This window comes from Oenanthe melanoleuca, chromosome 1 (genome assembly GCF_029582105.1).
Source record: "Oenanthe melanoleuca isolate GR-GAL-2019-014 chromosome 1, OMel1.0, whole genome shotgun sequence".
NCBI classification, from domain to species: domain Eukaryota; kingdom Metazoa; phylum Chordata; class Aves; order Passeriformes; family Muscicapidae; genus Oenanthe; species Oenanthe melanoleuca.
In genome coordinates this window covers 94,824,440-94,849,542 of record NC_079333.1, presented here as the reverse complement: position 1 = coordinate 94,849,542, position 25,103 = coordinate 94,824,440, and the positions used below count along the sequence as shown (strand labels likewise).

The following is a 25,103-nucleotide window of genomic DNA, read 5'->3' as shown; positions in this document are numbered from 1 at the left end:
TTTAAAAAAAAATGTAAAAACTGGATTTTACTGGAATCCATGAAGTTTTTCAGACTTGAGAGAGAATGAGCTTTCAGCAGTCTGGTTAATACAATTTGGTTTTGAACAATGTCATTTGGACAACATCATTACAGAATGCTTCACAATTAATTACATTCAAATAGCAGCTTCTATCCCCTGTGGAGAGTGGGATTAATTGGGTCAGATGTAAATATGCATTTCATGGATTCTACTGAACACATGCCCATCTCACCAATTTACCATGTAATTTGATACAACTGGTGCAGTGTTCTCTGGAGATCCACAGGGTGAGCACGGCTGTGAGGGTAGGAGCACATGGATACAGAGTGCTGGCATCCTCAGCCTGCCTTATGCTTGGCTCTAACTGCTCAACCCCTCCACTCTCTTGTAGAAATTGTAGAAATACTAATTTATATTTACTAGCACTGAAATACTTTGCTGTTGAAAATGAGGCTTAGGACAGAACTGATGTGAAGCGTCATGACAGACCCCTGGAAATGATGGATCAGAAACTGTTCCTCTCCTGGTGTCTTCACTTCCTCCATTGGAAAGAGGACCTGGCCATCACAGCAGTGAGAAACCCTGAGACCAAGGCCTTACTGGGTTCTGGCTCTGGCCATGGGAAAAGTCAAGATAAGATACCTACAATTAAAGAACAGAGGAACCAAATTGTGATGAAGTTGTCTCCTGCGCTGCCTAAGCCTTTATTTTGGGATTGTGATGGTTGTTTTTCACTCTTTTTCTGGAATCTGAGATAGGGGCAACTTAGGTTAAACATACTTCTTCTGAAGTCTACTTTCCTTTTTTCACATACTGACAATTTTTTCACTGCCTTTTTTTTTTTTTTATTTGTCCATTAAATGAGGTGGGCCCCAACACATCCAATGAAAGAATCATCATTTTCTAAAATAATCTGGAAAACAAAAGTTGATTCCTATGGCAGATGGCTCTTGAAAGATACTTGTTGCTTTAAAGCTTCAAAAATAACACCATTTCCTGTCTCTTTCTAACTTCCTCTGTCCTATTTTCAGTTTGCACTCTCTCCTAGGTATAATAAGAAATAAGACATTTGCACTCAGTTGGAGACTACCTTTCATGAGCTGGAAAACTGCAGAGTTCATTTTTGGTGTGCCTCCTGCTGTTCATGAGTAACTACCAGGACAAACTGATTTGAGTGAAGTGCAAACTTCAGTCCCTAAGGCTTGCCAGTTCAGAGCTGGTCCTTTCAGCCACTGCATGCTGGGTGGGTACACAAGAGGACTCAGAGTTTCTAAAGCAAAATTCCACTACTGAGCAAATAAGAAAAAACTTTATCCAGTACTCCTGGCTTTTCCAGTCCTACCTGTCCCATCATCACCTGTCACTTCATCACCCCAGACTGGGAGCACTGTAATATTGCTGTTCTGTAGCTTATGTTCTGCTCCTTTCTTATTTAACCATCAGGAATAATTTGCTTAAGTATTTGCAAGCTGGGCAACACGAGTTATTAACTGTGTCATTTCCTGCTTGCTGCTTTGGTGCCATGCATGGTCCCTACAGTTTCTGTCCCCTTCCCCACAAAGTGCTCCTTGTTGTACCACTGATCAGTTCAGTGGGTATAAAGATTCAGGATTCTGCAGCCTTACCTATTCCCCCTAGTTATCCACTTCTCTGGTTTCCACCCTTTCTAGACTAGCCATGGTTTTCCTATTCTCATTTTCTGTGTGTTTCATTATTTATATATGTGTTTGTTTGTTTGTTTGCTGTGGTTTCTTTTTGATTTGGTTTGGTGCTGTTTGTTTGGGGGCTTTTTTCCCCACAAGAATTTTTAATTTTTTTTCTTCTGATTTTTCTTCTACTCTATTACCTGGATTCCATCACTCCAGTTTGTGCACTGGCACTCTACCCTCTTCAATTATTGTTTTGATCTTTGGGACTTTCTCAGGAACTGGTATGACATGTTCCATAAATTAGTCTGCCTTTTATTACAGAATATTTAGTGGATTTTGTTTGGTTTTCAGAATTCTCTCCCTTGAAACGCAACTATCCATTTTGTCTTCTGTTTGTTGGTTTGGCCATAATCTTTTTTGTGTCTGAGGCAATAAAACACACAAAACACAGTAATTTGTTTAGAATTTTTAACCTTCCCTCCTCCAATAAAGGAGGAAAAAGCTTCCATTTCACTTTCAATTACCCTTGTAAACAGGACCCTATGAAACCCGATTTTTCTCTTCCACTGTTTCTTTGTCTGTGTTTGCATTTCACTGAAAAATCTACATTTCCAGTAAGCTCAGTCTCTCCATCTGGTCAGACTGTTCTTATTAGAATTTTTTGATCCATTGCTTGGATACCACCCCCGTGGCTGAACTGCTTTTTTTCCTACACATTGTTCTTTCTTTGGGGACTCATTTCTCCAGATTTGTGCCTAGAGCCAGACTAAGGATTTATATCAAGAAAATTTTCAAATTTGAGATGATGGGCTTTTTTAAGTGTTTCAAGTACATGTGGTGTGTCAATTTTATAAAAAAATACAGATACTTTCATTGATATTAATTAGGGCCATTCCTAGCCTATTCATCCTGAATATAAAAAGACAGACAAGGACATTTAGACGAAGCCACAAAGTGACATGATGCAAAGAATTGTGTCTCTTGTTTAACTACAGCTAAATATTCACTGAAGTTGTAAGTGGGACTATAACTTCAAGCTAAATGATCATTTTGGTGTATTTATCTTCTACTGGATATTTTTTCTGCACAGTTACATTAAAGTACTGATGCAATTGCCCTGAAGAAATAAAAGTAACCACAGTATCTTGAGGATGTTTATCGACAGCAGAAGCTGCATGTGCTTTAATCCATTAAGTATAAGCAAGATGAGAGAGAGAGAGAGAGAGACAGCCATTCAGACTCAGATTCCTGTTTTTCACAATGAAACTCGTGTTTGAGCTAGCAGTGAGTACCAAAAATAGCTCAGCAGAAGGGCTTTCCTTGAGCGCTTCCATTATTCACATGATGCGGCACCTTACATAACGCGGGCGCGCGTCCTCCCGCCCAGTGTGGCCAACATTCCACCAGGGACAGCAGGGCCAGGTGCTTCAAAGGCAAACTCAGCCTGAAGGCACCGGTTTTTCTATGTGGGCACATCTAGAAAACCTTAGAAAATATTTGGGGATCTGACAGAGGGATTTCAGTGTGATTAAAGTGATAGAGATGGCCAATTAAAGCGGGTGTTACTCAATGCATGTCTCTTCTCCCTTTGAAAGATAGAAATACTGTATTATCTCAGTAACTTTGTTTGGGCACTTGTGGTACTGGCTTCACCACTGGCAGCTCCATCCAAAGACCAGCAATTCTCTCAAGCATTCGACCAGGTGCTTCCAGCTTTGCTTAGAGTTATTCTTTGCTTCTGTAATCACTTAGTCCTGGTCCCAGCTCTGTCATTTGAAAACACCATTTGTGCCTCCCTCTGCTAATCTGCATGCACATGAACCCCCTTGGCTGCAGCATTGCTATTTGTATTGCTCTGTGTTCCCTGCACATGGGATTAAATCTGTCACATCTCCCAGCTGCACAGTTTTTCATTCAAGCTATAATGTATTGCTTTTAACACTAACAGTCCCAAATTTAACCTCTAGTCTTGGTCACAGTGGTAACCATCACACATATAATTTAGGAAGTCATCTTTGAGATGATGATATGAATACTAGTTTACCGTGACTCATTTTGACTACCGATCGTAAAACATAATAATTATTGTTTTCAAAAAGGGATGATTGAACCTGTGTAAACTGTTCTGCTTCCCTGGAAGCCCATCATTTTGAAAACCAAGAAATCATGCTTGATTATTAAAAATCATATTTTAAAAATAAGATATTTTCTTTCAAGTGATCTGGCACCATAAAAATTTAGATTTTAATATAATATCAGTACCATTAGACTCCTGCCTTCTTCAGCCTGTACTCTTTCTATGTACCATGATATACAAGAAATAGGCAACCATTTCTCTCAGCAATGAAGTATTGCTACTGATGGGTGCATTTAACTTGAGCAGAAAGACTACATGAACCTTTAGGGCAAACTTTGAATGCTTCCTCCAAGAGTAACTGTATGGAGAAGACAGACAGAGTGGAGGATTGATAATGTGAGGATAATAGGGATTTTATGTGTATGGAAGATGCCAACAGATCCTGATAAAGCTGTCTTTCTATATGGTTCATCTGTAATACAATTTCTGGATGAATAAAAATACAACCCAGACTTTTCCTAGAAAAACATTAACAATCTGATGTTTTACTTAAGAGATTTGATGGTCTCTTAAGATGTCTGATTTATGCACTGCTCTGAGGGTTGCAGCACAAAGAAGAACAAGACCCAGCACAAACAACAACAAAAAGCAGTGCCAGCAATACAGGCTTACAAAACTGAGAACAGGTATTTTTGTGTTCTGTAGATCAAGTTGTAAATCATGCAAATCAGGAAGCATGGCCAGGTGTGATTCAGCACCTTTTTTCTCTCCCTAGTTTAGCACTGAGTGATGCAGTATAGATACTCAACCACACTCTTACACTGTCTTCTCTTGGCTATGACTTTTACATTTGCATTCATCATAAGATTTGGTTCAGTGAGCAATACCTGAACAAATCAAGTTCCCTGCTTGTGAGACTCCTTGTGTCACCACAGGCTCTGTTCCTGTGTTCTCTGAGCATAAACATCCTTCTCTTGAGCAGAAAAGTACTAAGCTGCAACCATGGTAGCATTGCTCCAGAAACCCCTGCCTTGCTATGTCTCCTCTGTTGACCTCTCAAGTGTGCATCACTTATGTGATGGGAGTTCTCCAGGGGAAAACAATGCCAGAGCAGCTCCAGCTCTCAGGGCTCTGCAGCAAAAGCACTGCAGTGACACGGCCCCTCTGCACTGCCCTGGCTGCCTGTGTAATGCACAATATTCTAAAGGAGAAGAGAGGTTTCTGCAAGCTTCCCTAAAGGAGGGGATAGCCACAACTTTAGCTGGACTACCAGCACTTTGTGATTGCTGAGATATGCAGCACTGAGTACTTACCTGGACAGCTTTTGTAGTTGTATGGCATCAGCTTTTCTGTGGCAGCATACTAATACTGGCCCTATCTACTAGAGAGACCCTGCTTTTCTTCTTTTTATGTTCAGCTTTTTCATATGTGTAAATACTACTAATTCCCTTTATAGTGCACAAAATTCACTGAAATCATCTGCATCTTATAATAACTTGACTTTGCAGAGCTTGATCAAAGTTAGAGACGCTTAAGAGCTCAAAAGTGGCTCAGACAGTGTTTTTGTTTTGGAAAATCAGGTCCTGAAAGATTAAAATCCCAGTCCCATTTTATTTAAATGAACCCATTTCATTCCTCAGCCACTAGTAGCAAGCAGTGAACTGCACGCTAAGCTCGTTTCTTTCTCCATCATTGATTTTATTATCTCCACAACTCCCCCTGATCTGGATGTTTCAGCTGCTATCATATTGCTTCTGATCTGCTACACGTTACACTGTGTGAAACATTTCAGCTTCATGGCTCTTCTCCAAGCAAACAAAAAGAAACCAAGGAAATACTTTTTTTCATTCACAGCTATTCATACTCCACTAAGCATGGCTAGGACATCATGATGAGGAAGACTGCAGGTTGATAGTTCAGGAACAAATATCACAGCAATAAAAACATGATTTGTTATACATACCATATTCTGTTGGAATATGCCCATCTGAAAGGTGACACAGTGTGGGATTTACTGTCTCAAGGCATTTCCTGTGGTCGTCTCCCCCCACCACACTCACTCTATCTTTACACAGGACCAAGCTGCTGAATATGCATGCACTTTCCTTAAGAGGTTTGGAATAGGGGTGGCATAGCCCAGCTAGAGTAAAAAGCAAGCATAAGGATGAACCATAAGAATGCACAACATGAAACTGCTGTTCATGCTGGGGACAGTACTTTGTATTTTGTGGGGGCATTTAACAAAGAGAATGCAAGACACTACTAGTGATGCCATCAAAATGGTCCATTTTGCTGATTTATGGCATCGTTGAGCACACTAAAACTCTCTTGCTTTCTCTTTCTCAGCACAGGTTTACCCTCAAACTTGAATTGCCGATCTGATTCACTGTCCCGTAAGCTGGTGACTCTTTGCTCCGCAAGCCATTCACGCGCCGCACGGGCTCAACGCTCTCATTCCCAACAGCCACAGTCTGTGCCTGTCCCCAGAGTGCCAGCATGGACAGCAGCAGCAAGAATGGGAATGCCACAGCAGCAACGTGACAACACACACACACAACAGGCAGAGAGAAGAACGGCTTGGTTAGAGAAGACCGTCATGCAAAACAACGAGATTCACTTTCAAGGCAAAACAAACCGAGAAAATCGTGAGAGACAAAATCAAATACAGAGATGCAGAATATACCTCCAAAAGAAACTGCCTTCATAACACTGTTCCCTATTTTGAAATTCATGCAACCAGATTCATTGGAAAAAAAAGCAAGCCTTTGCAAATGTGTAGATGTCTCTTAGCTGCACATTTCCTTGTATTTAATTATGTCATTATCTGTTTTGCAAAGAATCTCTGCACCACTCGGCTTAGGATAAACACATGTCTTCTGATGATTTGGTTTTAAATAACTTTCTTTTCACAGTCACCAAAATAACAGTTTTCAAAGCAGATGAATGACCACTTCCATGGACCAAAATCTCATAAGCTTGAGTAATTCACTGGATACTGCTACTTACCAAGGATGGCTGCTTACCTACTTGTTCACCTCTAAAAAACACCTTGCATCCAAAAATGAAATTACAGATGCTTTGCAGAAGCTTCTGCTGCTGCCATGTTGGGATTGAATACAAAGGCTCCAGTGGCAGTGCATAACTGCCAGCAGACAGGCAAGCATCTCTGCTCTGCTCTCTCCTGTAATCTAATCTTCACGGGAATCTCAATTCATCTGACAATAATATTAAACCAGAGAACAGCACTGGATTTCTTCCCAGAGTATCCATCAAATATTACATTAGCTACAGAACATTTATTAGACAGACCTGTCAAAATACAAATGCCCTGTGACATTGTTGTCATCCCTCTTATAAAGAAACCATTATTTGTGGCTTGAAGCACTCATGCAGCTCAAGCAAATATTTACTTCACCTAGCAAATGTATATGTAAGAGTTTACAATTCCACATTCCCTAGACATGGGAATGATCATGACTCAAATAAAACTCAATTTAATGTTTACTCTTGTCTTCCCATTTACTGAAAAAAAAACAAACAACTCAGGACAGATGGACAGAGTTCTGGAAATTATTTCTAGACTGACATCTAGGTTAAATCCAAACAACCCTTCTTCTACATTTCAGTCAATGACATAAAATTATGTGACAATGACACTCACAAAGTGGTCTTTTGCTAAAAATTTGAAGTTTATATCGGTGGCAAATTGTGAAATGACACAATTCAGAGAGAAAATTATCCTAATCCTTCTTCTTCTTTTTAAAACTGGCCGTGTTTTGTGGTTTTAGCTGGGAAAAACACCAGTTGCTGGTGGTCTAAAAGTGAGGGCAGAGCTGTCAATCATTGCAATGGGCTGTCCTAGAGAATCTGCCATTTTAGCATAGCTAGCTAGGGCAGCACTAGAATAGACAGGCATGTTCTGATGACATCTGGATAAAATCGTTCCTCTGTCTGTCTCATTGCATCCAACAGCTCCTTATCCACCAGTGGTGCCACACAGAAGCACAGCAGCTGCCCAAATTGAAGAAAATTCTCGGAATTGGTGACCAATTACTGACATTTGTCGAAAACTTCATAAACTGCAAATAAATCCAGCAGCCAATTATCAGCTCTTTATAAGGAGCAAATCACTCAAAAGGAAACTTTAGAAAAAGACTCTCCTGCAAGGACTAGAAGTAAGAAATCAACTGCACATGAGCAGGGGAGTCAGGGCAGTCACCCCAAGTAAAGAGCAGCTGTACCTTGTTTTGTCTTCTTTGCCTTCTTCGGAGCCTCAGAAACTCTTTGTGCTGCCGTGAGACGAAGTTGACTGCTGCATATTCCAACAAAGCAGCAAAGACAAAGAGAAGACACACGGCCATCCAAATGTCAATAGCTTTTACATAGGAGACCTAGAAAGAAATAGGACACAGCATGGTATATCTCAAACTAAGCTGAAGATATTGATGTGAAAAATAAACACATTTTTGCACAGCACGAGTTCCGTGAGGTGGGCTTTTCTTGTTCTGTGTTTTGATTTGTTAATTTATTGGCTGATAACAAATACATAATTCAACTATTAATGAAAATGAGTGTCCATAAAGAATGCACTAATGAGCTACTGCCTTTAGAGAAAGACCAGGATTACTTTAACAAAACACAAGTCTTCTTATAGTCCCAATCAAAGTTTGCAAAAAAGAATATGAATACAAGATATGATAAAATACCTTCTGAAAAACAACTTTAGAAAGCTTATAGGTTTTACCCTTTTAATTTTTTATGGAACAATTACAATATTGCTTAATTAGCTATATTTGGTATCCACAACCTCATAGTAAACTCAGGGTATTCTAGTTGTGGGCTGATACAACTTTACCAATTAAAGATTACATCCTTGTTGCTTGACCTTTACCCAACATCTCTATAACAAAAATATATCTTCATAGATATTATCTATTAAAAATACTGTTATCTACATAGATAATATCTACAGCTGCCTCTGTTCTAGTAAAACTCTATTCTGATTTGAATTGACTTGCCCACAATAAAATCAGATATATTACAGCACTGCAAAGTCACAAGATTTGTATCCTATTACCCACACTGGGCCAAACAGTAGCCAATTAATGAGCTACACTCTATGCATATCAAAGGTACATTCTCCATAGGTGTGTTTGGTCTCTGCCTTTCTTTGTAGTTTTGCAGTTTTAAGCAGAGATCTTATGATTTAGGTAACAGCAGGTTGTCTCTGTTGTTTATCAGGTATTACCTCCTGAGTGGAATTACAATGATCTGACTTAATGTCTACAACATCCATGTGAGCTAGTTGCATAAACTGCTTTGACATAAATAAATCAAGGAATGGAGAAGAATGGGCATATCTAGGATGCAAGGCATTTAAACTGTTTCACATGTCTTCTCTACAATGAGATTAACAACACCCAAATAGAGTTTCTTCTTCTTCATGATGGTAAGGAGGAGCTTAGAACACCTCTGAAAGCAGAGGCAGCTGGAGCTTTACTCAGTTGTCTAAAGAATAGCATCACAAATTGATACATTAGGTACCTAGCATTCATTTTCTAATTCAGCAGAGCACAAATCTTCAGTATCTCACATTAACCAGTCCCCTGGAGATGTCTCAGGTACTCAGGGTCACCTCAGTTTGACAGAGACCCATGGCACCCCTATACAGCTGAATCAAGATAAGCAAAATGGATTATAACTAAACCCTGAGACATTACAAACATTTGAATAATAACCTGCAGGTAAAGCATTTCAATGGAGTAAAAATATATAGTGGTCTGAAAAGGCAGCAGAAAAGGACGTTGTGTTCCTGACACTCACGTTTAGGAGACCAAATCTCCACCTAGGAAAATCCCACCTTTTGAATAATATTCAAAATGACCTCACTCTTCTGGCTGGACAATCATTCCATGGTGGAAGGAACCACACCTCTATCAGTGGGTTTTGCTCCTATTTGCCAGGTGCTTGAACAGCACCATTTTTCCAAATCCATAGATCTTTTGTTAATGTCAAATGGAATATACTGCACCATGTGCTTCAGCAAGCAATATGGGCAGAGGAACTGGCATTTAAAGCACAACAGAAAGGATACAGAGCTTTATCCTGCAGATCCTGATCACTGAGAAGGACATTTTAGAGGAGCTGTTATTCAGCCTGCATCAGAGGAACTTGCCTTTCAGTAGCAATAGTGCAGCTCCACGTGGCAATGCCCACCTTCCAGCTTGCCCAGGCTGACATGCAGCAGGCTGAGGTGCCACCATGGATCTATGCCTTTCAGTTAGGTACACAGCAGGTTTGTAGCCCACTCTCACATGTATAAAAAATTGTACAAGTTATGCCTTTTCTGAGCAGCTGTGAAAACCAGAGAAAACTCAAAATGTCCGAGACACTCTCTGCCACAGGCTGAAGCGCAGTAGGAATCCAGTCACAGTAATTTGTGTAAAATGCAGCTAAGATTAGATTGTTTGTTGCTTTCCTTGGAGGGGCAGCTTGTTTCCTTTACAAATTCCCTTAGGATATGTATTAGAAGTGAATAAACAGCTGGACTGTGCTGTCTGAGACAGCACAATGCAGGGAGTTGAAGTCAGAAGAATCAGCATTTCTGACTGTGCAAATCCTGTCCTGGTGGGCCTAAAGCAGGGAAGGCAAAATGATAAAGGAATCCCTGAGTTAGCCATCCTGCCTCTTACACAGAAATGGCATCCACATAGCTGCTGAGCCAGCTGTATTAACTCCAGCCTGCTGGGCTGGAATCAGGGAATCACGATATCCTTGGCAGATAAACAGCTTGTTCTATTGTTTGGCCAGTGCCACATCATGGCAAAGCTTTGAATGAGAAAACAGAAAGAAATTGCTTCCAGCACTATATTAAAAATAAATAAACTGTAAAATCCTGCAATGAGTAAAAGCCAACACCTTTGTTTTCAAATCAATTTATGTAGTTTACCTATGAATCTCCATTATGTACAGAATTGTGCTGCTCAAAGCCTAAAAACCTATGGAATTTTCTGACATGCTCATAGAAGTTGGAGTCTGCAAAACCGAGTAAATCATGATAGCCTAGACACATCCATTGCTTAGTCAGGTTCTTCCACCAAACTCAAAACCAATGTTATCAGCCAGGGGCTTTTCCCCCAGATCATAGTTTAGCATGAAAACACATATGTTTGTTCAACTTAAAGGCTTGTAGCACCTGCTTTGACAAGGACTCATCAAACTGTACTGTACCTCCAGTTTCCTTAACTACCATGTCCATGCTCCATAGTCACATCTAGTACATCTAGGACAGTATAGACTGATTTATTGTTGGAGGTTTCTTCCCACCTAACTTTAAAAGTACTATATACCAGTGGGGATTTTTTTCAATTAATGCTAAGAAACAAGCAATTTTAGGACAAAACTCCTCTAAGTGGAACATAGATATCTACACTATAGTCAAAAAAACTGCATCTTAAAAATTCCAGTCTCTCCTTTTTGATCCAGACTGGAGTTTTGGAAGGCTATTTCAGGTGTACATGTATGTTTGATACACACTAGCTTGGCTAGATGAAGCCTATGAATTATCTCTGTTAGTCAGTACCTTGATATAATCCTAATTAGAGCAGAGAACAACAGAAATGAGCCTCATGTAATAGAGACTGTTACCTAAGCATTTGCCACCTTTCCCATAATTTCACTTGCAGCACAGAATCCAGCAACAATACAAATTCCAACCTGACATTATTAAGCTAGCATGTATAAAATGAAAAATGAGTGAGGCTGTTTTTCAAAGGTAGACCTTATAAAACTTCCTCTGAAAAGCCTGTAACACCAACAGCACACTGGCTCCATTCACTATAAAATACTTTCCGAAGTGGATATTTGGAAACTCTGCCTTGTTCAGAAAGCTCAATAAGATTTTCCTGTCCTTTTCTTTCTTTAAATAGCTGCTCCATTTTTTATTGCATGTTGCCAAGCTTCCTCCTTAACACTGTTTGGGAGGAGGGGATTTAATGGCTCCCACCAATAAAATCATAAATTATATCAATTATTAAGATGCTTTGTAAATGTTTTAGGGCCAGCTAACGAGGGAACTTTTTCAGAATTAGAGCTGTCTGCATCAAGAGCCAAGTATGGTAAGGCTAAGTATAGTGAATGTGACAAAGCTACTTCTTTCCCTTCATAGTTTTCCTCATTTGTTATTTGGCCATACCCACTGTAAAAAAAAAAAAAAAAAGATAAACTTGTTCTCCACACAGTACTCAATGACCCCAGTGAAGTTCCTGGAAATGGAAGCACAAGGAGAATTCCACTGTTTGTGAAGGACTTAAACCTTTTGGAAGGGATTAAACCCTCCACTTCTCAAACTCTTTTTATCTTGTCACTGTGACTCTCCCACAGCTCTCGGGCCCCTTTGCCATTTGTCACCACCAGAATGAAAAATGCTTTTGTGGAGAGAATCCAGGGGAAAACTTGGTCATGGGTCCTGCAGCTCAGCAGCTGTCATTGGTTGACATTTTTGAATCAACCCAAATGTGAGCTCTGTTTTTGCTACAATGCCAGTCTCATGAGAATCCAGACAACTTCTTTAAGTCTCTGATTCTGTCAAACAAGTGCAAGATGCAAATAAAGACACATCCATCCACTCCCAGGGTTCTGCACTGTGGAAATTACTTCAATATGCAGTGAAAGGTACTCAGTTTGTGTTAAAAAACATATATTCACTTATTTTGGTAGTTAGAATCTTATGAAAAAATAGCTTTTACTCAAGATACAAAGCCACAAACTTCTGTTTTTACACAATGCCATATTCTAGACAAGTTTTTTAAAGAATAAAATGTTCTGCTACCATGAATATCTTAGAATTTAAAATTAACTTCTCCCATGCATTAAAATAAACTCTTGGAGGAAAAGGGTTCAAAGAATTTTTCAGACTGAAAAGGTAGAAATAGAACAAAGTATCATTTTAAATCAAATCAAATAACAAAAATTACTTTAAATGAAAAGTGGGTAATCTTCAAAGCAAAACATGAAACAAGTGAGAAATTTTTAATTTAAACAGAGTGAAAAAAATTCTACTACCCTCCCTCTATTCCATATGAAAGTATCCACCTAGCTCAGCAGGGATTCACAAGTTGTTCCAGCCACCCAAAATTGCCTATTTTTTAGTGAATAAACTATTCATCCAAACATTTTTGTTCTATTTCTATTGCTGGTTCTGCCAAGTCATGAGATGCTAAACCTCCCACTCACTGCTGATGCAGAAATAAATGCTGACTGCATTCAAGCCAGGAAATGTATGGGAAACATTTATGGTTTGTTTTTCCTTCAAAGATAAAGGGAAATTTCCTTCAAGTCTTTGAAGAAGAAGAAGATCAGTGAGTTAGGGTATTTCCAAAGATGTTCAGGGATCACCCAGGGCAGGAGCCCGAAGATGTGATCACAGGCACGTAACAAAATCCAGTACTAGGGCTACCAGCTATTTTTGTTGTGCTAACCAGGCCAAGATGCCAAAAATACAGGTCTGGTTTGTGAGTGGTCACAGCTCCCCCTTGCCAGTTCCATCCAACTCTTACTGAAGAGAGAAAGAAAGATGCTCCCCAAATTCTGAGTGGGCTGGACCCCAAGAAACTGCAGGAATTATCCAACACTCTGCAGGACAAGGCTAACACCTGGTTCAGGTGACACAGAGCTGTGTTGTGGTATGTCCTGCTGGATGTGAAAAAGGGAGGACAGAGCAATAACTGCACGCCAGAGACTGAATTCCTTTAAATTATCTAGCTATATTCTATATGAAACATAAAAAGAGAAACTCGTTTTCCAGGTTAAACCACTTTAGAAAAGCAATAGAATATTTATTTTTAGTATGGACAGTGTCTATTGACACATTTTGATCTTTCTTCTCATGTGCTGTATTTCCACCTTTGAAAAACATAATACCATGAATACAAAATCAGTTAGCAGACTGCTGAAGCCACTACTGCTTGGGGTTATTTCCCAAGGCCATATGAAGCACTGGCATAGTCATCATGTGTCATTTTGTGCAATCATATGGTATAGTTCCCTTGTAGTTCCTATTCCTGGCAATTCATTCTTTCTGTACAGTAAATTTAAGACAGGATATAGATGATTTTCAATTCCCCCTGCTTGAGCAGGAAGCTTGGACCAGATGACCCACTGTGGTCCCTTCCAATCTTACTCATTTTTTGATTCTGTGATTCAAAAGCCCTCAACTTCTCTAAAAATAGTATGACTATTTTGCAGACAAAGAAGTCTAAGTGATAGCTTAAGGCACTTTTTCTAACAAAGCAGGTTACAGGTGAAAAAACAAAGGCTTGTGATTTGGACAGATAATGGTGCTGGTGCTCAGCCTGGGAGCAAACTGTGAGATTTTCTGGTGCATTGTTGATGCAGGGACAGGCTGACCTCTGCACTGAGCATCAAGGAACATTAACTGAAATTATAACTGGGGTCAAAAGTGCACTTTTATATATTGATAGTCAACTGCATGTTGTAACTCTTTCAAGATGACAATAATGTCTGGAAATGTCTCATATCTCAGGAGTTCAAGCCTAGCTCAGACCACTGTAGAAATAGTAAACAAGGTATAGAAGTGAAATGGTAAATTATTTGGGAATTGGAGGTTCTGGTGGCCCTGCCCAAGAACAGTGTTGAGTTCATGCCTTGTAAACCATGGTAGAGTGGATCTAAGATTGAACAGAGCCTTAGCCCCCTGTGGAAACAGATTGAAATTATAGAAAAACGAGAGGAAAAAAGTGGAATTTCCTCTGCTGGTTATTTATTATGACTTTGGCATGCACCAGGGCACTGCTGACTTTTCTCACTGCCCTGATCCTGAAAAATGCTGGGAAGGAACAGGTTTGTCTCTCCCACCAGCTCAGACACATCTTTAACACTGTGTGTGAATAGCAATTTGTGGTTCTTGCAACTCTTCAGCCTGGTTGCCTCTCTCTGCCCTCTTGGTGAAAAGGTTAAGGCCAAGCTGGCCCACAAGGACAGGCTCTGCAGTGGTGTTGGAGACCAAGAGGCACCTCACACCACCAGTGTCATGGGCAGGGGCAGCACTGTTTGGTCAGAGATGCCACTAACACCCACAGCCTGTGCTTGAGGGGTCCCTGGAATAAACTGCAACACCAAACATCAGCTTCTCATCACTTGTATTCTGCACATCTTTGCTCTTTTCCGTGGTCTCACTCTGTACATTTAGTCTTTTTCTCTCTTCAAGAAATTGATCTTGAAGAAGCACTTACACCCATTTGACTTTTTTTTCCCCTTGAAAACCAACCAAACTTCCAAGTATTCTACAGTCAAAGAGAGAAGAAAGGTTACTACAGCCCTACCATCTCAGCACATCTCAGTGATCTTCATTTGGCTTGTAAATAAAGCAAGCCCATATTGGCAGAAATAAAATAAATAATACTGATATTTGTGGTGTTTCTTGTGTATGAACCAAAGAAATTAATCAACAGATTGGTGCAGCCATGGTGATCAGTTTACAAAGGTGACAAATAAGGATTGATGTCTCTGCTACAAGGAAGCAGCTCCTTATTGCTAAGTAATTGAAAGACATTTATCACACAGAAACACCCCCACACATGAGCTGAGCTCAGAGCAAATTGAGAATTATATGTGGCTGCATTAAGACATGGGTGAAAACATATCCTGTCAGCCCTTGTAGATAGATGAAAATGCCAGTCTTGGGTCTTGTTTACAATGAGAAGATTTTGGCTCTTCCTTCCCAGTGAAATCAACATATAATATTTCTTCAATGTCATTAAATGCCTCATGAATATTTGGACTCTAAGTTGTAAATTTTTCAGTGGATAAGAGTTTGGATAAAAACAATTACTAAGGAGAAAAAACTGAGAAAGATTGCAAATTTGCTAGCAAGATCCACCAGCCTGATCATTAAACAATGTCATTAAATGCATAAAGAGAGTCAAATGCTGATATTGGCCAAAGAAGCATTTATATTCAAGATTCACTTGAAATCAGAATTCAATGTGGTATGCATCTGAGCACAGCCAGAGTGCCTACTTCTGTAAGGTAGGATTTCCTGCTGTGATTATGCTTTTCTGATTTTTTTTTGTTAACTCACCATTAGAAAACACCTTTTGTATGTAGATACAAAAGTTCCTTAGCTGCCTCAGGTGACAAGTAATCTTCATTCAGCTCAGCCACAGCCATGCAGGTTCAGTTATTACCTCTGCCATCCAGTTAGGAAGAATTGCACCAAATTGCTTTATTCACTGACCTTTGAAGAGTTAACTGACTCAGTTCATGACTGTTATCAAATAACAAGTCAGAATTTCATTTTTGTAGCAATAGGAACAAATCTCTTCCTTCCAAGTAAAGCAGGTAAGGATCACAGAAGTGGCAGGAAAGGATCACACAGGGGATCAATACTAAGGACATGTGCACTTGTACATACATGTGCAGGTATTATTTCTTCATTGGATAGCATAAAATTTGAGTTAAATCTCACATTAATTCAGAACATTCTACAACATCTTTGCTGTGCTGTATTTCCTGTTGTAGCCACAACTAAGTAAACCACTAAAATTGATCCAATTCACAGAACCAAACATCAAATACCTAAAATTATAAAAGGATGCCTAGGGCAATATGGCTTTTTTCTTCCACTTTTGGTCTTTGCTGTTTGTGAAAAAGAGAGTTAATTTTTTATTCTTCTCTAAGATTATACTCCTAAATTCTGGATTTTTTATCTCTTTCAGCAATGTAATCTAGTAGGAAAAGACATTATTTTTTATGACTGCCAGTCTCTCTGGGTTAGAAATCGGTAAATCAGAGTAAACTTTTGGTCAGAGAAAATTACCTTATCAAAAATAAATACAGACTAAAAAACTGAGAATGGGTTGGGTCATTACATTACTCAGTAACCCCATATGCTTCTTTCTTGACTATTACTTGATCAGTTACTTACTATTACTGAGCCACTTAGCATTCTTATCTAAGCATATCTTCTGGCTCTGGATTCTGAATTGCTTCCTTTATCTGATTGAACTGGAAGGGGAAAAATGCTTTCTATTTGGATAATGTAAGCAATTCATAACTGACAATAATGGTATAATAAATAGATCTTGTATATACAGTCCATGAAAATTTTATCTTTTATCCGTTCATATTTCTTCTCTTTCTATCTTTGAAAAAAAAAAAAGTTTTAAAATGAAAGATAAAAACATCTGTAAAAACAGATCTTGAAGCTGAGCTGATGTCAAAGAAAAGATAGGCTCTGGCAGGATAACATTCCAATTGTAAGTGTGAGTGAGTCCCATTTCATGTGCAGTAAAGCACTTAAGGAGATGCAGAATTGAAAGAGGATATACAATGGAAATAATAGAATATGGCAAAGGTGAGAATGTGTGTTGAAAGAAATTGATGGTCTGAATATTAATAAACACAAAGAAAGAATATGGGATAAAGAGGGCAGGTTAGAGGAAAGGAAATGGAATTCAAATAAAGGGGAATGAAGAGCAGTAGTGAGCAAGATTCATGCAAAGATTTCTTTTTTTAATTTAACTGAAACAGTTTCCATATTCCAGGTTAATGTAAATGTACCTATCACACACCCTTGAGCCTGTTGGCTCAGGACCTGGGATCAACACAGGTTGCATGCCCAGACCTCTGTTTTTCACCTCTCTTGGGATGGTGGAGAAAGCCAAGAGATCCTTACTTTCCCATGGACTCTTCCAACAAGGACCTGCCTGACCCACTCTTGGTTCCCACTAACCAGCTACAGACCTGCACCACCTCTTTTGGGGAAAACTCTGGGCCTGAGGTGGTTTTTGTGGTGTGCAGGCCTGCACAGTTTGAAACTACTGGCATGTACCTTCTTCCCTGCTTTCCCTCTTCACATTCTCTGAAATGTAATGATCTCTTTATCCTCTTTTCTGTAGCACTTCCTAATCGAGATCTCCCTGTCCTTTCCAGTCAGAGATGTCTGACCAATTGACATTGTTAAGTAAATTATGCTTTCAAAGCCTTTATGGAAGACCAGACCTGGAAAAACAAAAAGCAGGAAAACCTGCAGAGGACACATCATCATAACATTGCAGGCTCCCTTTTGGGTTCCCGTGGAACCAGCAGGAATACCTGCAAGGACTCACAAGGCTGCTTAAGCACAGGACAGACAGAGTCACCTTTCAGGCTCATTTTCTGATGCAGATTCTTATTATTTTAATAACTTGGTGATGAGCTGCTGCATTGACGATTCAAAAGACAAAAATAAAACTCTGTTGATTTAGAGTAAAAACTTGTTGTCCCAAATCCTGAACCTTTGCTTCCAAGCAGAGTCTTGTACCAAGATTTCGTTTGCAGCTATCATGTTTGTCACATAATTTCATTTTCACCTGAGCTATAAATCCACCAACTTTCTGAATCATACTGTGATGTTAAACTGTCTCCAGGACTCTTATGCCAAGAGCTTTGCTCAAAACAATGTCATCACACATTTCACTCAGGCTGAGTGAAATAATTTTGAGTCACAATAGTTAGAAACTTAGTGCAAATATATAATCAAAGCAATAACTAAGAACATCATCACTTTTCACTGATGTTTGTGCAGAAGCCTTTTAGCCATGCAGTCCCATGTATGAAGCACATTTATATTCCCTTCTCAACTTAACCTTGAGCCAAAGTACTGGGCTTTCATAACAGGAAAATTGTTTTCTGAAGTTTATTTGGTTGCTTAGCCTGACTGCCAATGTTTACTCCTATAAACTGCTATTTTTTCCTCACCCCTTCTCTAAAACCATGGTGCCTATATTTGTTGTAGTGTGCAGCTGTAGTTTAAGCAGCCAGAGACTCTCCAAGGAGCCACACACCACTGAGCACCAGCTGCCCCACAACATCAGCACAGTGACAGAAGCAGTCTGGAGTAGAGATGGAGAGCTCTTTGGAGGAAGCACCTCTCAGAAAGACTGCTGGAAGGCCCTCAAGGTCCAGAGCTGCAGCACAAGTAAAGGGAATGGTTTTCATGCCAGCCTGATACCACATGCTCGAGGCCTGTTGAACTCTGCTGCCCTGTGGCAACAATATCTTGCTGCCAGAATGACTTCATGATACTGACAGATAAATGTTCACCTTATGAAAAGGCTGGAGGCAGCCAGGGGGGAACTAGCAATCCTGGAGGGAGTTACTGAGGATATCACCACTGCTCAGTGAAGATTCACAGTGAATATTGCTCATCTGTGCAGGAAGTAAGGACCAGATAACTTCTGGTTTTCTTATTTCTACTTGCAAGTTTATAGGATCTTTCACATGATGTGTTGGGTTACATCCTTGCTACGAGAATGGCAATATAATTGATGGTATGGTCCCTTTACTTCTCTTTGTGTGTCTGTTCCCAGTTTGTGTCACATACTGTCTCTGTAAAACACTAAATAGATGAGGTTGAACCACCTACAAGGAGGAGGGACTTCTGCATCTTTGGGCAGCTGCTAATCCTGCTCAAACAGAGAAGGTTCAAAAGCCTTAATGATATGGGATCTGGAGAAACTGTACTGAGAAACTCTCAGAGGTGATGGTCAGAATAATTTCCTGAAAGCCCAGAGGGGACCAAATTGAGTTTTCTGTCACTTAAAATCATTGGGATGGCTGTAATTGAGGACACAGAGGGTGGGAGGAGGGCTGTGCATGAACTTTTGCACTCCTGCTTAGTCTTATCTAGTTGCTCTGACTTTTGTTCATCTAGAAAAAAAATAAAAAATTAACTTTTCTCGTTTTATTCATGTTCTGATGAAACATGGATAATTTTTAAGTTCAGCTAAAACTTTTAATCCCTTGTGACACCTCATTGTGAAAAAATAAAGGCACATTCACTTCAAAACTCTGGCCTGGGATTGTTCCTCTTGCGAAGTCACAGACGTGGTGCCCCAGAGTCTGATTTCTGCTGCCTCTCTGATCGTGGGGACACCTGGCACAGCCACTGCATGAGCCCAAATTCCTCAGGCTGGGCACAGCACATGTCAAAGTGGGAGAGGAAGGGAAAATGGAGCAGCTTTTCTGACTCTCAGACAATTCTGGCATGCTCAGCTGACTCGTGTAACTTAAAAGGAGCTGCAAAACCGAGTCAGCCTACGCAAGAGAAGAAAACAGCCTACATATAAATAACAACCTATATAGCTTTCCCCTGTCAGTTCCACAAGTAGCTGGAGAAGAACAAAGCTTTGAAGTGAGTCATGTTACCCCCCACCCTCAGTCTCTCTCTCTCTCAAAGTTCCAAGGAAGCTCAGAAGACACATTGGTCAGAATTTTAAGTCATGAAGATCAGGATCAAACTATAACTCTTTCAGGAGATTTTAATGAACTGCCCAAACCAGGAATTTTATATGCATAATTGGCAATGAGCATGTATCTTTCCTGAACCATTCTGTGGGCATTTGCCTTACTGGTAAGTCTAGGGTAATTGTAGCTCACCACCAGGTTTCTTTCCAGCACTAAATATTCTTACAACATTGGTCTGCTCCTGCTACTAACTTATATGTAGGAATTCACACCTGCATCATTTATATCCACCTGGTCATTACAACCTCCATTTCTATATGACTCAGCACATATTATATAGATTTGACTCCTTTTAGATCAAAAGAAGAGTCTGTTGGTCCTGTACAGAAGGATTGCATTGCCATGATACCCAGTACTCATGTTCAGTATAAATATACAAGTCTTTTGAAAAATCCTACCTCTTAATAATTCTAACCCCACTCTCAAGTTTATAAGGAGAGACACACATGACTAGAAATACAAATTTTATACATATTTTATTTAAGAGCTCCCTTTCAGTTTGATAAGTTATTAAAAGATGTCAGAAATTTCAGTTACACTTTCTCCATCATTACTTAGAGCTGTGGGGAAGTACATGCCTGGCTGGAGAACTCTGCCATATGTTTCTCACATGAACTGAAATTTGATCACTAGCAATTATGGTGGAGATAGAAAATAAAACAAACAAAAGAAAATTAGAGAACTGCTTTGCATGGAACATCACAAGTTAGCAGAGAGTAGATTGCATCTAATGAGACTCAAAGAGTAGGGAATATTTCAAATTACAAGTATTTAAAAAAAGGATTATTTCTTTGCCTCTTTCCTCAGAAAGATCTTAATGATGAGTCTTAAAGAGGCTAATCCACCTGCTTCTCAATGAGTGTGTGCAATGTAGGGAAATATTCTTAGCTCCATGTTACAAATAGGGAAATTAAGGTGTGTACATGGTAAGTACATGGCCCAGGTTTTCAGGAGGAGCCAGTGGCAGAGCTCTGAATAAAATCTCTATCTGTGCTTTAGAGTTCAGACCATCCTTCCCAAATCTGTATTGCTGAGTGTTCCACAGAACTGCCCAAATCCCCAGAACTTTCCTGAGGAGACTGCACCACCAACATTCTACAAATGGCATTTTGCAAAAAATGCATATCTGTATCACTATCAGACACATCAGGAGAAGAACAGGAGATAGGCAGGGAAAAAATGTGCAGTAATAGTGCCCACTCCTTCTTGGCTGCTGCTGTCAGCTTGGTTTTGGACAAAATAAAAAGCAGAAAAGAGAAATTCAAACAGATTTAGGTTTTTGAGTAGGCCATACTCGTGGGTAAGGTGAGGGGAGGGCAAGGGAGATGTTCCAGCATATGCAGCTGCAGGAGAGATTTTTGCTTAAGTTGTCAATACAATGTTTATTTTGTAAACATATTTATCAATTTTGCAGCACTTACTCTGCCTAAAGCCTGCCTTGAACCTAATGTTATTTCAGCAGCCATGACTTTGATCGATTGCATATCAGGAAGCTTAAGTGCAGAAAACTCCTACACAAAAACACTTTAAAGTATGGAAATTAAAATTTAAAGGCTGCTTTTTCAACATGCTTTGTGTGCCAGAGCAGGCCAGCCCCAGTCTGAGCTGTGAGAAAGGAGGAAGGGCACCACAGCCACTCAGTCCTACTCACACAGGACCTGTCCTAGGCACAAATTACCTTCAGTAGGGTTCAGGTGGGAGGGGAGCAAAGGAACAGAGCTGGCAGAGCTTCCCCTTTCTAACAAACCCACATCTGTTTAACATCCCCAGCTGCCAACTAACTGCAGAAGGGCTTAGACAAAGCCACAAGCAGGGCCTGGTTCTCCAACAAATACACTCACCACATTCCTTTTCATGAACATCCCATCAAAATCCATCAGTGCCATTCAGTCAATATTAATATGCTTTAACCAGAGGAAGGGGTGCATAAAACATCCTCAAGCACAAGCTTCTTATCTTTAGTGACTAGTGTCAGCACTGCCCTGCATTCCTGCACAGAATTCCATACACAGAGGATCTGCTGAGCCCTTGGGAAGCTCTCTGCATTCTTATCTGAGGGCTGTTGTTTTTTGAGTACTCCTCAATAGATCTTCAGAAAAGGCTGAAAGTCACCATTCCTCTTGGCTCTGGTGTTGCCATGCAGCAGGTGCACTGGCACTGATTTTCCATTGCTACAGTAAAACCTCACAATCTCTTTCCTGAGGAAAATAACCCACTTTTACAGGGCAGGTGAGTTCTCGTGACTGCATTAGGTCCAATGGCCTGTAAAATAATTTGCTGTATCATAGTTTGCTCTTTCTCTCAACTCAACTCAAGCCACGCTCCCCTCTTGGCCTTAACAATCCAGTTCTCATAAGAACTTACTCTTTTCTTTTTCACCCAGTAGCTGTACAAAGGGATAAGAATTAACTAGAGGGGAGTGTTTATTTCATCTTTCCTCTCTATCCAGTACCTTTGATCACAGATATAGAAAAGATCTAAGTGCTTAAGTCCAAACACTTTGCCCTTGTTCAGCTGTTGCTTAACTCTGAAGATAATTTAAATTCAGTAGGTCCTTCACTGCTTAACTTCAGCATTTTCTGGGCAGCTGAGTTCTGCTCAAGCCCAGAATCCCCCTTCTATGTGCAGGGAGGAATCTGGCTCCAACCTGGGTCAAACATGATTTGGGAGCTACAATAAGAATGTGTAAGGACTGTGCACAGGAGTTTATTCAGAGTCTACCAGGAACATACTGACAGCCTTGGGTCCTTTAAAGAAATGCCTCAGTAACTGTGGGAATAGTAAAATAAAATCATGCCAGTCTTTGTGTTGGAACATTAATGGTACTGGCACTGATCAAGGAAGAGGGAAATACATCTTAAATGCCTTTTCAAGCCTGATAGGATATTAGTGCATCTCTACTACCTCCCACAATAGGAATAGTAGGATACAAGCAAGGATGGGAACAGAAGGGGTTTTAAAGCTCAAATGGGAACTGTTCTGCTGCACAGACAAGAAAGCAAAATTCTTGAATTTTGTTCCAATGAAGAGGAGAAAAGGAGCTATGGCTTAGTTGGCTCTTGTATATTGTCACTCACTGTCTAGAATGAAGAAACACTTTATTTACATTTATTTATTTGGTAAGTTATTTGCTGTCTGTTCAAGCTGCTGTCTGAGGAAAGGTCCTCAGCTCTGTGAGTGATGGGGGGAGGATTCAGCTCATCATTTGAACAGATAGGGAGCTCCAGGGGAGACTTCAGCCCATCTGCTTTAGTTGTTGATTGGCCATAGGGATGAATTGGCTCTCTGGAAGGATCCATTTCTGCCCACTGAAGAGGGAATTATGATAAAGGATACCTGCTGGTCAAATCAATTTGAAAAACCAGGTTATGCATTCAAAGGAGGAGGGAGGGGAGGACAGAAATATAGGGGAGAAGAATCCAATTAAGTTAACTTGGGGTTCAGTTCAGAAACTACAAAGCCATAGGGTTCCCTGATTCATTCTGCCCCCCTTTTTGCTGTGAACAGCTTTTTAATTGGAAGAGAAGTTCCTATTTTTTCATACTGGTTTGTCTGTTTATCTCCAAGGCTTAACAGAGACAAATATTATTAAAACACATTTTGGAAAAGCCTTTCAACACTGCCATTTATTTTAAATATTATTGTTTAATCACTGATTCCCCCTGGTAATTATGCTATCTTTAGGCTTTGGAGTTTTTTAATCGGTGTTTTCCTGTGGCTTGGGTGTGATTCCTGCAGAAGCCTTGTAATAACCAAATAACTAGGACAGTCTAATCTAATAATTTGTGCATGCATATGATATTCAGGGGGATTATTAAAGTTATTTTCTCACTAAAATGTTATCAGCTTAGAAAGCTGAGCTGTTCCAGGCTGATGGCTTTTTATTGCAAAAATGTTTAATACTGTTGTATGCACCAGACTGCAGTTGCACATGTTAATGTCATTTATTCCATTGATTTTGCCTTTTGAAAGGAACCTTGCTGGCCCCTATTTTTGCTTTAAAATATCCTAACAACCTAACCAATTTTGCTCAAATGGCAAATGTTTTCTGAAACTGAAACTGGATAATTTTTTTAGACTAAAAGTGTTGGATAGGCTTTAGTTTGACAGGATTTTTTATTAGCTTAGGACATGAAGCCTTGAGAATTTCTTCTGCTATAATAGCATTTTATTTCAGGCCCCCAGCACAACTAATTTGAATGGTTCCAGGGCTAGAACATAATCAATTTTGCAACCAAGATGGAAGTCAGTTCCTTAGTAGTAATTTCCCTGCAGGATAAGAACAGTGATAACAAAACAAACAAGAGAAAAAAAAGACAAAAGAAAAAAAAAGAAACATCATGAATGCATTTAGCATTACTCAGACTTTTTAGTTCTGCTAGAGTAGTCTAAATTTCAAAGCCACCTCCCACACATATACTTATATATAACATTTAGAAATACAATACTTCCTTACATGTTGCATTCATTGTCATACCCTTTGTTCCTAGATATGGAGTATTGTGCTACAGAAATCAAGACAACATCAGTATTTTTCTGCACTGATGATTCATCCTGGACACTGAAAGAAAGAGCTGGTACACAATAAAGCAGGAGCACAGGCAAAGGGAAAGAGATAAAGATATGGGCAGACAAATGTCAAATACAATTCAGTTGCTTGGGCCATGATATGCACAATATGTCATGACTCTGCAGTTATACATGCCTCATATTTTGCATTTGAATGATAATCCTTCTTGGTGTAATTGCAGCAAATACAGTCATGCTGCAATTAACATTGTATCCATTATACTTTCAGTGAATTATTTTAAGATTTTTTTTTTTAAGTTTCAGAACCCACACGAGGAAGGCTTTGTTTAATCAGCTGGAGAGACCACAGCAAACTGTGACAAGCCTTTCTTAGATTCTCTAAGGAGACAAAGACTTAACCTGCTGTTCATACACCTTTGTTACTTAGCTTTGATGATTACAGAATAATGATTACTGCAGAAAAGTTCAAATGAAGCTTTCTAACATTCAGTTGCAGCTGAAATGTTGGCCCATTCTTT

General features: G+C 39.6%; 1 protein-coding gene across 6 annotated transcripts in view; it reads right to left on the bottom strand.

The window, feature by feature from the left end:
* Positions 1–25,103, bottom strand: part of GLRA2 (glycine receptor alpha 2) — a 121,404-nt gene that overhangs the window by 19,787 nt on the left and 76,514 nt on the right. For 3 of the 6 annotated variants that reach the window (XM_056488368.1, XM_056488399.1, XM_056488358.1), the window contains exons 8-9: positions 7,989–8,138; positions 6,105–6,224 (exon numbers count right to left, since the gene is read on the bottom strand). In XM_056488368.1, the coding sequence (XP_056344343.1) occupies positions 6,105–6,224; positions 7,989–8,138 (270 nt within the window). The remainder of the gene's footprint in view (positions 1–6,104; positions 6,225–7,988; positions 8,139–25,103) is intronic. The other 3 variants (XM_056488379.1, XM_056488405.1, XM_056488390.1) reach the window with 1 other exon arrangement.